The 16,151-nt window shown below is 38.7% G+C and overlaps 2 protein-coding genes across 2 annotated transcripts in view; both read left to right on the top strand.

Moving 5' to 3' along the window:
• Positions 1-250: 250 nt before the first annotated feature.
• Positions 251-9,608, top strand: sparcl2 (SPARC-like 2). The gene is made up of 9 exons (XM_034308366.2): positions 251-367; positions 3,034-3,099; positions 3,377-3,449; positions 4,483-4,594; positions 4,760-4,878; positions 5,083-5,231; positions 7,752-7,864; positions 8,487-8,581; positions 8,724-9,608. Exons 2-9 carry the CDS (start codon positions 3,034-3,036, stop codon positions 8,792-8,794), a joined length of 798 nt encoding a protein of 265 aa, XP_034164257.1. The 5' UTR covers positions 251-367; the 3' UTR covers positions 8,795-9,608.
• A 6,539-nt stretch (positions 9,609-16,147) lies between these two features.
• Positions 16,148-16,151, top strand: part of ndnfl (neuron-derived neurotrophic factor, like) — a 14,961-nt gene continuing 14,957 nt past the window's right edge. Inside the window, exon 1 of the mRNA XM_034308295.2 lies at positions 16,148-16,151. This exon is cut by the window's right edge and continues 292 nt beyond it. The gene's annotated coding sequence lies outside the window, so the exon portion shown is untranslated.

The raw sequence follows: 16,151 nt of genomic DNA, 5'->3' as shown, positions 1-16,151 counted from the left end.
GAACAGATTATACATGTCGATTATACACACAGGACCCAGAAGAGATTATAAATACAGATTATACATGCAGATTATATATACACAGAACTCAGAATAGATAGAGGAATAGAACAGAAAGGGATGAACAGAGAGGAATGAACAGAGAGAGGGATGAACAGAACTGTTGTGTTGATTGGGGGTGGCATGACTCCTGAGATTTACAGCCACAGAAACAGATGGGGAAAAAAAGAAAGGGGGGAAAAACCGTAAAGAGAGGCAGAGCAGAGGTTTTGCTACAGAATTGTGGAAAGAAGAAACGAACAAAAACAAGAGAAAGCAAAGAGGAAGAGAGAAAGGGAGACAGATTCAGACAGACAAAGGGAGTGAGGTAAGAGTGTTAACATTAATCAATGAAGGTTAGGTTAGGTTAGATTCAGCTTTATTGTCATTGTCAGAGTACGAGTACAGAGACAACAAAATGCAGTCAGCATCTAATCAGTAGTGCAAATAGCAAAACGGTTAAATGAAATAAATGAGGTTATGGTGCAATAAGTTAATAGAACTGTGTACAGGTGAAGGTACACAGTATGATGCATACCAGTAATGCAAATGGCAATTAAGTTAAATAATATAAATAAGAATTATGGTGCAGTAAGTTGAGATAGACAATATACAGGTAGAGATAAACAGCATGAGGCATGCAATATGATACAGTAGATACATACAGTGGATTACAGTAAATGCAGATGTGCAAATAGCAATAATGTGCAAATAACAGTCTGATATAAATAGTTGTAGTAATGACAGATAATTGCAGTAAAGTGCAAGTACTTGCAAATAATTTCAGATAATGTACAATACAGCAGTAATGTACTATACAGTATAGTATGGTGTCTAATCCTAATGTTTAGTTAGTAGGTGGAGTTAACGCAGTTAACGCTTAGAAGCTGAGTTCAGCATTAGAACAGCTGAAGGGAAAGAGCTCTTCATGAGCCTTTTTGTGTGACTTCTGTAGCATTTTCCTGATGGGAAACGTACAAATAGTCCATGGTGGGGACGGGAGGTGTCCTTGATATTACCTCTCGCTCTCCACAAGCAATGCTTTTGATAAATGTCCGTAATGTTGTCTAACTGTGTTCCAATGATGTGTTGTGCAGTTTTCACTATTTCACTGTTGTAGTGCCTTCCGGTCACACCCTATGTAGTTGTTGTACCATACTGTGAGGCAGATTGAAAGGATGCTTTCAATATAGAAGTTCAAGATAGAAGTTCACCATGATTTGAGAAGCAAGATGAGCTTTCTTCAGTCTCCTCAGATGGTACAGGTGCTGTTGTGCCTTTTTGAGAAGAGAGGAGGTGTTGAGTTTCCAGGAAAGGTCAGTGGAGATGTGGACACCTAGAAACTTGAAACTAGAGACCCGCTCTACCTCAGTCCCATTAATAAAGATAAAGTTGTGCTGTGTTGGGCTGTGTTTGTGGTTTCCTCAGGGACTTCTGGTAGTCCACAATCAGTTCTTTGGTTTTCTGCGTGTTAAAGTCAAGGTTGTTATTGGCACACCATGTTACCAGATGCTGAATCTCTTCCCTGTAGGTTGTCTCATCATCATCTCTTATCAGGCCATCCAACATAGTGTCATCTGCGAACTTGATTATAGAGTTGGAGCTATGCACAGGTATGCAGTCGGAGGTAAAAAGGGAGTAGAGGAATGGACTCAGCATGCAGCCTTGTGGTACACCAGTGTTTAGGATGATGGTGGAGGAGGTGTTGTTGCCAATTCAAAAAGTCCAGAGTCCAGTTGCAGAGAGCAGTGCTTAGATGGAATGACAGTATTAAATGCAGAACTAAAGTCAATGAAGAGCATTCTAACATAGGAGTTGCTATTTTCCAGATGAGTCAGGGATGAGTTAGGAGTTGAGGACAACTGCTCTGGCCAACAAAAAATTGAATATATCTGTGAAAACCCTGGCTAGCTTCTCCGCACATGCTCTGAGCACCCAGCCTGGGATGCTATGGGGGCCAACAGCCTTGCGTATGTCCACCCTGCTCAGAGTGGGGCACACATCTCTGGTGGAGAAAGAGAGCTGGGGGTCACCAAGTGGAAGCTCAGCTTTGGCAGATGCTGTTGTATGTTTCTGGTCAAAGCAAGCATAAAAAGTGTTGAGCTTCTCCAGGAAGGAACTGTCACTGGTTGAGAGAATGATGTTGGCTGGCTTGCCACATGCGTCAAGAGGTTTTAAAATTGTCCTCTATCTGCAGCTTGCATTTGTGCTTGGAATCCTCACTTCAGGTTGGCACTGGATGCACTGTAAGCTTCCCGGTCTCCAGACCTGAAAGCAGCATCTCATGCCTTCAGTGTGAGATAGACTTCTTTATTCACTTCCTTATTCTTTATTCTTTATTCATTGATTGGGATATATTTTATCAGTCTTAAGAGAAGTGACTGAGTCAACACATCTGTTAAAATGGTGAAGAATGGCGTTAGTGTGGATGTCAGTGTCCATGTAGGAGTCCTGTGTGGTGAAAGCAGCAAATGAGCTCCAGTCTGTGTGCTGGAACTGATGTTATAATAAGGAGTCTGCCCCCTCTAGCCACACTTTCACAGTTCTCACTGATGTTTTAACAAGTTTCATGATGGGGGTATACTTCAGGATTAGCAACAGGGATAGGTGATTAGATTGACCAAGGTTTGAGAGTGATGGCTTTTATAAGCTTCAATCACATTAGTGTAGACATGATCCAAAGTATTGTTGTGGGACAGGGAAATCCAGTCCTTAATTTGGCGTGATTGAAATCGCCAGTAATAATAAAGGCACCATCAGTATGTTCTGTTTTCTAATGCTAGCCCAGAGTTCTTTCATGGCTAGTTTAGCATTAGCATCTGGGGGGACATACACAGCAGCGATTATGGCACAGGTAAACTTACGCGGTAGATAGAAGGGTAACATGGTAGATAGAAGGTTGAAGGTAAGGCAGAGTGATGTAATAAACACAATGTCATTATAATGAGTATGCAAACAATACTAATTATTATTATGTGAATTATTATTACACAGATGCTTAGACACACACACCTCCTTCTGCTTTCCCTCCTGATGACCTTTAACCTCTGCATCACCTTGGTGAGTAACAATGGCAACAAAAAGTATTTATGAGAATGATTATTAATAACAAATTATTTCAGGCAGATTATGTAATTATTTAAATGAAATGTTTGTTAATATTAGTTTTACAGTGTAAAAACATAAAGTTCCCCTCTTTCTGGTGCTGTCAAACACACACACCAGATCATACAGGGGCAGCAGGTAAATCAGAAGCTGCAGTCCATGTGTGAGGAGGAATGCAGTGAATGTGCATTAATCTGTGTGTGTGTGTGTGTGTGTGTGTGTGTGTGTGTAGGGAGGGAGAGCTCAATGCAAACAGAAGCAGATGGACAGTGAGCTCAAGCCGTATGTGGGTCGAGTGGATGCAGGTGAGATATATTAAACCCAGCACTGATCACTCACTTTCAGTAAGCACTTTATCCTGGTCAGAGTCACGGCGGACCTGGAGTATGTCCCAGGAATACTAGGTGCTGGAGGAAACCAACACTAGCACAGGGAGAACATGTGAAACCCCATGTTTGTGTGTGTGAGAGAGCTCAGGATCAAACCCAGGACTCTGGAGCTGTGAGGAGACTATTCTGTAACACCATGCAGCCCAACACTGATGTCTCTCAAAATTAATAACGATAAAATGTTCTTGTGTTACACGGCCAGTCGAATCGGTATGAAACCCAAAGGGGAGACTACGACGACGTCACAGAATGTTCTGACCACACACTCAAGTAATTTTTTTTTTCAAACAACAGACAAGCAGCTCTTTAACTGATGGATCATGTGTGATCAAGTGTTTATCAGTTTTTTCCTGCTACTCCAGCTATATAACCGTTTATAACTACAAGTAAATGAAAACAGGAACACAACCAGATCACTCCTGGAACATGTGATTAGTTAAGGTTTCCAGGCTAAAGATCAAAATGCAATCATCTTCTGTACAGCATCAAGTTTTAACACTTACAGTTTTACACATGAAAAGTTGATTCTGGAAAAATCTCTTTTCACAGCATCAGCTATTTTATTTACATCAGCTTTCTGGATTCCAGTCCAACAGATTTACGGTAAACAGAGCTGAGTTTTCTTTGTAAGAAGTTGTGATTTTGATGTGAATGGTTAAGAGTGGAGAATGTCTTCCTGTGGTTTCTGAAAAATGATCACCAGTGGGTTTCTGCACAGCTGATCAAAAACTGAACTGACATTAATGCAGATGTCAGATGAGTGTTTATCATTATTACAATATGTTGATGAATTAACACTACACACATCATCGACTGTCATCTCTTACAGCTTGTTCCTGCCCTGTGCCTGGGATAGATTCCTCATCCACCACTACCTGCACCTGGATTATACACTTACTGAGGAAAAGTGAACAAATGAATGAATTAATGAACTTTAATGTTTCTGCAGCGTTCCTGTGTGAGTTAATGAAGTGTTACAGTCCCATTGGATCACAGTGTCAGGTGGTGAAGAATGGAGACATTCCCATCCCAAAGTGTGTTTGTCCAACCACCTGCCCTCAGTTAGTATACACACACGTACACACACACACACACACACACACACACACACACATAAATCAAAACAACTATTGTTAAATGAAAAATAATAATTATTAATGCATATAAGCAAGTAATTGATTTTGTGGTGTGTGTGTGTGTGTGTGTGTGTGTGTGTGTGTGTGCAGGCAGGGGGTGCCAGTGTGTAGCGTATTAGGTAAAACCTACATCAATGAGTGTCTCCTTCACAAAGAGGCATGTCGCAAGAAACGCCGCATTGGAAAAGCACACAATGGACCATGTTTGGGTATTTCACACGCACACACACACACACAGATCTGATCTCCACACTCTAATGTCAGTAAATGAAAACTATGTACAAAAACACACCCGTCTTTTGTGTATTAGTTAAATTATTGCACTTTATTTTTATTTAATTTTGGTATTTTATCTGAATTTATAAAATTCTTCCAGGTTGAATAGGAGGGTGTGTGTGTGTGTGTGTTTGTAGGGGTTGGAGTGTGTTCAGAGCAGGAGTTTGGTCAGTTTCCCTACAGGCTGCTTGACTGGTTCTTGTTAATCAGCAGAATGGGAAAACGATACACAGCAGCACACACACCAAGTTGCATCACACACACACAGAGAGTACAGCTTGCACAGGTAAAACACACTCACACACAAACACACACACACACAGTTCACCATTTTAATACTTGACTAATTCACTAAACATTGGGTAAAATAACAAAAAGTACTGGGGTGACCATGACCAGTGAAAGAAAAGAAATAAAGAAATTAAGGCACAGCAGAGGCGTCTGAGATCAAGCCAAAAGTACAAGGAGCAGAGAGCACGCTAGCCCAAAAACAAGATGGCAACAATTAGCTAAACCATCATGAAAATAAATGATTTTGTAAATGAAAACAATTCTGGAGAAAATACAAAGATTTCAAAAAGAGACCAATTGTCAACTTGAAGATATTAAAGGAGAACTAAAAAAAAAAACATTTGATATTGAGAACAACAAAACAAATAAGAGAATTGGTCATGCAGAGGACCGCATCGTTGCCATAGAAATGCATGTCCAAAACATGGAAGAAATACTGCATAAAATGATTAAAGTGCAGTCCCAGCATGAAAGAAAACTAATCAACCAAGAAGGAAGAACAAATATAATATAAGAATATTTATGTGTAGTGTATATATAGTATATAATATAGTATAATGTTCCAGAAATGTGGAGTGGATTTCAGTCACCAAATTTATAGAGCAGTTTTTGCATGATAGACTGGATATTCCTGTACAGGAACTGCAGCTTGAAAAAGCACATAGAGCACTTGCACCCAAACCCACAGAGAATGTAAACTCTCAATCCACTCTGGTGAAGTTCTCCAGATATAAGGGAAGACAGGAGGTCATTTGGAAGGCCTGGATGAAAAAGGAATTCTGTGTGAATGGGAACCTTTTTTTTTTTTTTGACCAGGGTTACCCACCAGCTGTCCTTGAAAACAGATATTCTGAAATATTCTGAACTGAAATGGTTCCAAACTCCCACAAGGCTACGTGTATTCTATGAAGATGGGATGCAACTGTACAACACTGCATCAGAAGCTATAAAGGATATGTCCAAGAGAGGGTTATTTGTCAAGGAGACAACTGTTTCAGAAAGTCCAGCAGAACAGTTGGAACAATATGCATGGGAATTGGTAGGATCGAGGAAACATCAGGGGAAAAGGTAGTGAAAGCAGCAGATATCAAGGAAACGTCTTCAAAACTTCAGGAGACAAAATAAGTAGCTACCACCAAATCTTATTTAAACAAGGATTTGAATGTTTTGCTAGACCAAAATTAGACTGGAAAAATCTTTTGAACTCATTACATTGCCTTCATTCGACTAATGTACATTGAAAATCAATAGAAACAGTTAAGTTCAAATATTTTGTTTTTTTTTCTGTTAGCTATTGATGACGAGTATATTACGTCGGAAGTGTGACATTTATTATTAATTTTGATATTCTTGATATTCAAATTATTGTTCCAAATCATTTCAAATATTATTTTGTTCAAAGGGACTATGTCTGTACATATCTTCAAAATGTAACAAATTTACCACCATGAGTTACAATAACAATATCAAAATTGTCTCATTTAATGTTAATGTATTAGTAAACCCAGTCAGATGTAGTAAAATATTATCTAAAATGAAAAATATAAAGCCCATATTGTATACTTGCAAGACAATCACATTTGTGATCATGAACATGAAAAATGAAGAAGAATGGGATTCAGTCAAGTATATTTTTCTTCCTATCAATCTGCACGTGGATGAAGGGTTGCCATTCTAATTTCACATGAGGCTACTTCTCCCCCAGGAAGTAGGGAAGTGGGGAAGAATAGCCACTGCCTCTGCATGCCGACCTCCATGCCGACCTCCATGCCGTGTCCCCTCCATCTCGTCATCGCGCCGCGGCTGCCAGCTCGCCATGCACAACCCCAAGACAACACCAAGCTTCACCAGCCAGCAGCACTTCCACCCCCACTTTATTCCTGCACCACTCTGAAAAATAAAGAGCACCTTCCCCACATCACTGCCTCTTGGTGTCTGTGTTCAGCCCTCCAGTGGTCTCGCATTGTCACAATATATAAAGCTCTTAGGAATATGTCTGTATATTTAAAAAAGAAAGATGGTACAATTAACAGCTGAGGAATGAACAAACATGGAATTTTCACTGGAAGAGCACTAAATCATTACATTGATGAACATTGCTGGAAAAATATAATTAGATTCTTTATTACACCACAGAAAAAAAACTTACAAACAGATTTACATTTATGGCATTTGGCAGATGCCCTTATCCAGAGCATCTTACATTTATCTCATTTATACAACTGAGCAGCTGAAGGTTAAGGGCTTTGTTCAAGGGTCCAGCAGTGGCAGCTTGGCGGTTCTGGGATGTGAACTAACAACCTCCAGAACAGTAGTCCAACATCTTAACCGATATATATACAGTATATGGAATAAAGAAGACACATTGATAGCTGTGATGTAATACCTGCTACAGCATGCCAAAATAAACAAAAAACTAAAAAAAAAAAAAGCTCATCTCCTGTCTCTCTCTCTCTCTCTCTCTCTCTCTCTCTCTCTCTCTCTGTCTTTCTCTATATCTATTTATCTATATTAGAGCTGGTTTTCTCTGTTGGATCGCAATAAAAATGGGAAGTTGAGTATGAAGGATCTGAAGAAGCTTTACTATAAGAAGATGCCACTGGAACACTGCGCTAATGCATTCTTCAAGTGGGACACACATACACACACACACACATACTTTCACCAACTGACCTTTTTAGTGTGTGATATAATTGTGTGAGCCCTATTTAACATTCGCATAATTATATCCCTCTCTCTATCTCCCCCTCTGTGTGTGTGTGTGTGTGTGTGTGTGTGTGCATGTGCCCTTTCTCAATAACATTCTGTCCATAACAGTGTTTTATTTCCTAACTGGTTAAATCAGTTTGGTGTCCTCTGATCTAATGGCTTCATCAGCACTCTGTTGTTTTATTCATTATTGTCTATTGAATGTGCATTTCTGATTTAAAGAATATATTATTTATGGGGTCGGTTCTTGCTTATTCAATTAAATTTTATTTGTATAGTGCTTTAACAATGGAAAATATGTGCAGTGTAAAAGGCCTATAAGACTATGGGAACTAGGCAATTAGTCAAACAAGGAGAACTGGGGGAAATAGTGATGCTCAGCTCAGGGCCAAAGGACAAACACAAGACTTTAATACAAACAGTCAAATTAACAGAACTAAAGTTCATCAGCATTATAATGTGTTGGCTGTATTTAACCTGAAGCTTAAAGTGTTGAAGGCTGTGTGTGGGTGTGTGTTTGTGTGTGTGTGTGTGCACATAGGTCATGTGACAGGAACAGGAATAATAAAGTGACTGTGAGCGAGTGGACTTCCTGTTTGGTGGACAGATCTGAGCGATGGTTTAATGAATACATGTGTAAGTGATGATTTTTGTGTTTATTATATTTATATGCATTGTGTTTGTTATTTTGTGTTATTGTGTTTATTGAATTTATGTTTATTGTGTTTGTTGGTGTTTTGTCACTAAAATGATGTACTAAAATGAATTTTTAACACAGCAGTGAGAATGGGCTCGAGGAAACTGTGTGATCAGCGCAGCAGCATTGACATGCAGGATGGATCTGAATAGAGATGTTTTTATTATTTCTGTAATATTCATTTATTCCATTGTAATCATCCTGAATAATCCTGAATTTAAAAGATTCAAATGCTCATTCTCTTTCTTACTTTTTTATTTGTAATCTTTTATTCTCTTTCTTTTTCTATATTTTCTTTTTGTTCTTTCATTTCTTTCTTTCTCTTACTGTTTTTTTTTTATTCTTTCTCTCAGCTCAGACTGCATTAATTCTGAAGTACTTGTAGGTTTACAGTCAAATGTAATAAACTCTGTAGTGACCTTTCAGTTCCTGCATGTGTTAAATTGAAATGCAGAATAAATGCATCATTCATCAAACACACAATTACCACGTCAGTCATAATGGGATGGAGGCATGGGAGGCAAGGAGATAGCAATAACCTTAAATAAAGCAGATGGAGAAAGAGATTGAGAGATAAACGAGTGCGTGATCAGAGAGGAGAGAAACAGATAAACAGCAGCATGAGAGAAACTCAGAGAAAAGCCTAGCACACACTATATGATTTTAGCCCCAATTTCCCAGTTACAGACTAATTTTGGTCCCTTGTCTGTGACCGCAACACAACTGACCACAAGCGATTAAAGTCTGAGATTTTGAAAGTTAACAGTAATGTAATGGAGTAGAAAAGAGAGACACAACCTGCCCAAACACTGGGAACACACACACTACATCCCATAAAAATGCTGCTTAAAATAGGAATACACACACACACAGAGTGAGGGAGATCATTTGAAGGTACATATTAAAAGCAAACAGGGCATCTCCATCCTGCTCTCATTCTGTCACCCCTCATTCTTCTGTTTCTCCTTTTTGCCTCATAACAAATAAATAATTAAAATCACACAACAAACTCTGCATGATGAAAAGAAATAACCAGGATAGAGAGAGAGAGAGAGAGAGAGAGAGAGAGAGAGAGGCTTTTAAACCCCCTTTAATTTTAAACAACTAAGTTTAGGAAAAATGATATACACATATACATATATGCATATATACATATTTACATATGTATATACACACATTTCCCATTGATACTCACATACACACACATACATTCAGTTACATCTTACCAGTTAATTACCCATTTCCCAATGGCTACGTTTACATGCACATTCCGATGTTAATCAGAATTCGGTGATATTCTAATTAGTATTGAGTCACATAAACACCGCAATCTGATTGCCCAGTTCAGATTAAGACAATATTCTGATTCTGCAAATTCCAATTCCCACCCCTGGAATATGCATGTTTTAATCAGAAATGTGTTGCATGTAAACACTTTATTCAGAAAATCCACTGAAAGGAGATATATGTGCAGCTCAGTCCAAAAGGAATTGTGGGTGATAACAGATGCTTAGCTGTGGGCTAGGTATTTAATCAACAATCATGTATACAGGAATATTGAAATGCTTATACGCATATAAACATCGTATTTGGAATATGGCTGCAACCCAAATATAGACCTGAAACGGAATTTGATGTGCATGTAAACATAGCCAGTGACACACGTTTCCCTCATGCCTCATTCCTTCATTCCCCCAGCGTAATATTAACACGTCCAGGGTTTCTGAAAACAATCACAGCAACATTAGTAGTTCTTCACACTGTAACATTAACAATGGCACTCGTGAATTTTCACATCCATGATGCACAATTCAGGGAAAAGCCATTTGATTTGGGAAATATTTGTTGTTGTTGTTGTTGTTTTGTACTGTCCAGGAAGTGATTCAACTGTGTAATACTGTAGCTTCCCTCTGAGGCTGAAAATAACAGCAGAGTTTTCCTGCATGATCAGTAACATCACCTGTAATATGGCTATTCACTGTCAGAATCACCTGAGCATCAGGCTTTTAAGTGAGTGTTTCTGTGTCCAAACACTGGAGAGGTTGAACCTCCTGTGGCTTTTCAGCCAGGTTGAGCTCACATAGCTGTTCTGTGGATGCTGGATCTGTGGGTTCTCCTGACTCAGTGAGTACTCTTGTAGTAGCAGTTTCCCCTGAAGTGGCAGGTTCTCTTGCAGCACAATGGTTTCTCCCTTAGCACCAAATTTCCTTGTAGCAGCAGGTTGTACTTCTCGCTTCATCATCCCTCACACTGGTCTGTCCTACACCAGCCTCTCATACAGAGGTGTTCTTAGTGTTTGGAGAGGTTCTTGTAGTACAGTTCCTGCTCTCTCATACAGCAATGTTCTCAGCTAGGTCTTTATTTGTTTCACTGGTACTCATTTGTGAAGGTTTGTTCTTGTCTGGAGTTGGTGTTCCTTGCTCCTCACCTGCTTTATTGTCCCTCTCAGTGTCCTTTCCTTAAGAACAGGACTGTCTGGTGTGTCCTGGTCTTCCACAAGCAACATACTTCATTGCATCAGTGCAGTGGTGTTTGTCCATTACTGTAATTGCCACTGAAACATTCCTGAGTGTCTGGCATCTGAAAGACATGATATATTTTAATTCTGGGCTTTTCAAACCAAAAGGAATAATCGGTCCAGCGAGTTTGTCATAAGAGAATGTGTTTAAATGTTTCATGACAAATAAACAGAGGCATGTTGCTGAGCATGACACGTTTGGCAGGATTAAACAGCAGCAGACTCTGGAAAAATTCATCGTTACTATTCAGTCTATGTTCTACTAAATCAGTGACCATGTGTACAGGATGTGTTTCAGGAAAGACACAGTTGCTTTGTTCATTTTTGATGCAGATAGGATGTTCTCTCTCAATACAGCAGTTAAAACCTCTTCTGCAGACACCTCCAGCAGGCATTTACAGCCATCCCGAGTCATCAGCATCAGAGTACCACTAGAATTTAGCAACATTGCCCAATGTAACCAAAGTCAAAGTCAGCAGACTTGAGAGAGCTCTAATTGCGGTATGGGTGTTATATGCAACAGTTACTTTTGATTCACTAATCTGATTGGGCGAGCAGCATTCTGAGAGCGCTGATACTCACTATAACAGCACTGGGACATGTCACTGCTTGTGTCACTCCGCTCGTCTGTGTTCACTACATAACATTACAATTCCAGCAATATTTCATTACACTGAAATTGTTACTACAATTCCTACAGGCCATCAGTCAGCAGCGTGTTACCATGGCAACATGCAACGCTCTATCCAGCTGTGGCTTCTTTGGAAACTATTTTTACTGATGGAACAAAAATAAATGAAATATTTGGCCATATTGTATCTGAAAATCAGTTACTCAATATTGATTTCTTGTTAAAAGAACTGTTGTATAAAAACATCATCACACTCACAATCGTGCTTTTGTACTGAATATCAGCACAGCTGTGATTACCTGTGAATAGCTGTGAATAACTGTGAATAACTGTTACCTGCAGCACTCATGCCCACAGCCGAATCACAGCCATGCCGATATTCAATATAACAGCATTCCTGCTCATGCGATATTGCTTAATTAAATCTCAAACAATCACAAAAAATGCAGAGACATTTTGATAACTCTCTCAGAATGCCGCAACCCACTCATAAGCTCACACACACCTCCCTCACTCCATGCATGCGCATCGAGAGAGAGAGAGCGAGAGAGAAAGAGAGACAGCGATATAGAGAAAGAGAAAGAAAGAGTGGCAGAAAAAGGATGTGTGTGTAAGAGTGTGAGCTGGGAGGTGAGAGAGGGACTAGTTGGTGATGAGTAGGTTTTGGAGTTAGGGGTTAGTAGTTACAGGTTAGGATTTAGGGGTTAGGTTCCATCAGTATGAGAACTAATGACATGCCAGGAGCTCTTGCAGATAACAAGATGTTCACTACAGTCAACTGGACAATCTCAGTGGAATGGTTAGTTTTGAAGCCTAATTAGTTGGGTTTCAGCCTGGAAGAAATAAAACAAGTGATTCTCACGTTCACAAACAGATATTCTTAAAAGATCATAATGATAAAATTGAAGAGAACTCTACCAGACTGTATTTGTCAGATTTTCCTTTGGTTGTAGACACTGTGAGGCTAATTGTGAAGTTTTTGTCCAAGTATTTGTCCAGAAAACAGAATGTTTAGTTGATATATTTGGACAGATTTGTCTAATCTTTCTTGCTATTAATAAAACAAATTTCCCAATGCATTATACATTTATGAAATCCTCAATGTGTAAACTATCTCCCTGTCAAGGAAAAATGTTTATATCATATTCCATAGAATCATGGATTAACCTTTTTACAAGACTGAATACAAACTATTTTGAATGACTTGTTTGGGAATTTGGGACACGTATTTTCATTGACTTAGGCCTTTAGATTCATCCTCAGTGAGAGGTTCCAAACAATCAATCAATAAATCCAGTTTCAATAACTCCAAAAAAAAAAAAAAAAAAAAAAAAACTCCAAATCCACCATAGCCACATTCTAATCTTCTATGAACACAGCAGACTGAGTAAAATTGACTACACATTAAGATGATATTCTGAGTAAGATTCTGTCATTCATTTTTTATAGCAATAAAAATAATACCATCGTAAATATCTTAAATATTTTCAAAATTCATAAGTCTTTTCTAAAATTCAGTATGAACTGATTCAGTAGTAGTGACAGTAAAACACCACTAAAAGGTAACATTTTATAGTTTATCTCTTTGAGTAGCAGCATAACACAAGATTAAAAAAGCATAAACATATCATCATATCTGTAAAAAGTTATGAATACAGTACACTTAGTAAAATCTCTGCATACTCAGCAGTAGGCATAAGTATAATTCTATATTTCCCAGCCTGCCTTATTCAGGAGCAAATTTTAATGGAGGTTCAGGGTTTCTTTTATTCTTCTCTTTTCCCCTTTTCAGCACGCTGCTCATTAACTTAAAGACAAGCAACACATCCAAAACAACCAAGTACATCCCCACTTGTATAACGTTCAAGTTAAAAGTTCTAGTTTGTGTGTGTGTGTGTGTGTGTGTGTGAACTTTGTTGATAGAACTCACTTAGCCTGGATTGACCTGTTACACTAAATCAAGTGGGAATATTTCAAAAAAATGCCAACTTTTATTAGCTCACTTCATGGAAAACCCACCTGGTTGCTAGTTTCTTGTACTGTTAGTCTTTTTAGTCATGTAGTTGTTTTCTGACTTTACCTACTAGTCACCAACACATTAACATGTCTTTGTGAAGTCGTGTGTGTTTCCAAGTGTAAATCTTTTTTGTTCCTTGTTACTGTGTTCTCTGGTTTCAACTTTTGCCTCCCTGTTTCTGGATAATCACTGAGGATATTACCTGTGTCAAACATGACAAGGACTATTTCTAACACTCCTAATTAAGAAGACTACATGTTTACACCCTCTGGACTCTGACACAGGAATAAGGTCATAGAGAAAAATACTACATTATTAACATAAAAATACTCCTTTAAAATATACAGTGTGGTTTGTTTACAAACCAAATGGGCAATGTGCACAGTGCACTGTGCTGAAGTGATTAAGAGCAGATGATGGAGTGGAGTTTTAGCACAGTGCTAACATACTGCACATGGACCAAACACACACACACACACAGAGTGCAGATGGCCTCTCTCTGAACAGCAGGATGGAGAGGGTGTGAGGAAAGATGGAGAGAGGAGAGGGGAGGAGTCTGCTATACACACACATTCAGTATTACAGAGAAAACTACTTGACCTATAGAGCACACACACACACACACACACACACTCTCTCTCAAGGGGAGTGTCATATGAAAGCTGGCACTGTTGATGTACGCATGTACATTACTGGTAGAAACAAAAGGACAAATGGTATAAACGTTAGATTTTTACTGAAATTATCATATTAAATTTAAATATTAAAATATTAATGAAGATCAGAATGCCTCTGTTGGAGCCATTTTTTGTGCTTTAGACATTTTGTGTTAAAATTGTTTGTTTAAAAAGACTTTGCTTTAATGATTTGTTAACATGAATCAGCTTATTTTCAAAATATTATTTATATTATAATATTTATAATTATTCTTATATTATGCACTGATGAGCCATAACATTAAACCACTGACAGGTGAAGTGAATAACTGATTATCTCGTTACAGTGGCACCTGTAAAGGTGAGGGATTTATTAGGCAGCAAGTGAACAGTCAGTTCTCGAAGTTGATGTGTTGGAAGCAGGAAAAATGGGCAAGCGTAAGGATCTGAGCGACTTTGACAAGGGCCAGATTGTGATGGCTAGACGACTGGATCTCCAAAACAGCAGGTCTTGTGGGGCGACTGTGTCATGAGTTCCCAAGACTCACTGATGCACTTGGGGAAGTGGATTTAATGTTATGGCTAATCGGTGTATGATTTATATGTTGATATTAATATTGTTAATATTTACTGTTTTTTTTTTAAGGAGGAGGAGAGAGGAAGGGGCGGAGTCAGGAACAGTCACCTGCTATTAGAGCGGTTGGTAGGGAAAGTGAGGATGCTGGTAATCTAGCTCACATTCACCACACAGCCTCTGATTTACATCAAATTACACAAATTGAGAGAATACATTCTCCACCCCTCCTTTCTGGGATGCATTTAAAGCCACACCCCCAAAACAACTGAACTAGAATGCATTCTGAAATTTCAGTATGATGGACAGCTCAGTAGAGCCATTTCCTTGTCCTGATTGGTTGAATGTTGGTGGTCCACATCATGTCATTTTTCTCCTGTGTAGAATGTGGAGCTCCATCACTTTTTTTACACACACACACACACACTGTGTTCAGGATTAAACACCACTGATTAAACACTTATATGATAAAATGATGGTGAGGTGAAAAAAGACTCAATAAAATGTTAAATGATGCTAAAAAATGACAAAATTAGAATTTTAATCCACGTTTTTTGTTTTGTTGCATTTTTTTCTTTGTATTTTTCCATGGTAATTGGGTTAGGGTTAGGGGGAGTTTTGTGGAATTACATGATAAATGCAATTTTATTTTAATCATTCCATTAAATCACTATGACTCATTTTTATTCAACTGCAGTTTGATCATAAGGTAACAGTTAATGTGTTTTATGTTAAATTTTCTGTTTAATCTCTTAATTTAGGATTTAATGAAAGTCTGTTTTTTAAATCACACATTTTGCCAAATCCATTTTTTTACTAAGAGAAGAATTAATGCTGTGATCTATATTCATCTGTTAATTTAATCTTTAGGAATTCTGAATACATCCATTTAATTAACACACACACACACACACACACATACACACACACACTACCATCTACAAACCTGACCGCCCCCTCTTTATTTCGTCTCACACACAATCTGCCACAACCCCCCCCCCCCCCCCCCCCCCCCCCCCCCCCCCCCCCCCCCCCCCGAGCCCTCCTGTCCCCTTTTGTACACACACACACACACACACATACATATGAAAACACTCTTGCACTTACTCAGTC

Source organism: Pangasianodon hypophthalmus, chromosome 10, assembly GCF_027358585.1.
Source record: "Pangasianodon hypophthalmus isolate fPanHyp1 chromosome 10, fPanHyp1.pri, whole genome shotgun sequence".
Taxonomy (NCBI): Eukaryota; Metazoa; Chordata; class Actinopteri; order Siluriformes; family Pangasiidae; genus Pangasianodon; species Pangasianodon hypophthalmus.
The sequence above is the reverse complement of the archived record's forward strand: the minus strand, read 5'-3'. Positions and strand labels throughout refer to the sequence as shown.

What these genes read in the sequence shown, in the direction of transcription:
- sparcl2 (XM_034308366.2), top strand. Translation starts at nt 3,034, where the DNA reads ATGCTTAGACACACACACCTCCTTCTGCTTTCCCTCCTGATGACCTTT. An exon ending in TGCGCTAATGCATTCTTCAA is followed by an intron (nt 7,865 to 8,486) that starts GTGGGACACACA and finishes GTGTGCACATAG; the next exon opens with GTCATGTGACAGGAACAGGA. An exon ending in ATGGTTTAATGAATACATGT is followed by an intron (nt 8,582 to 8,723) that starts GTAAGTGATGAT and finishes TTTTTAACACAG; the next exon opens with CAGTGAGAATGGGCTCGAGG.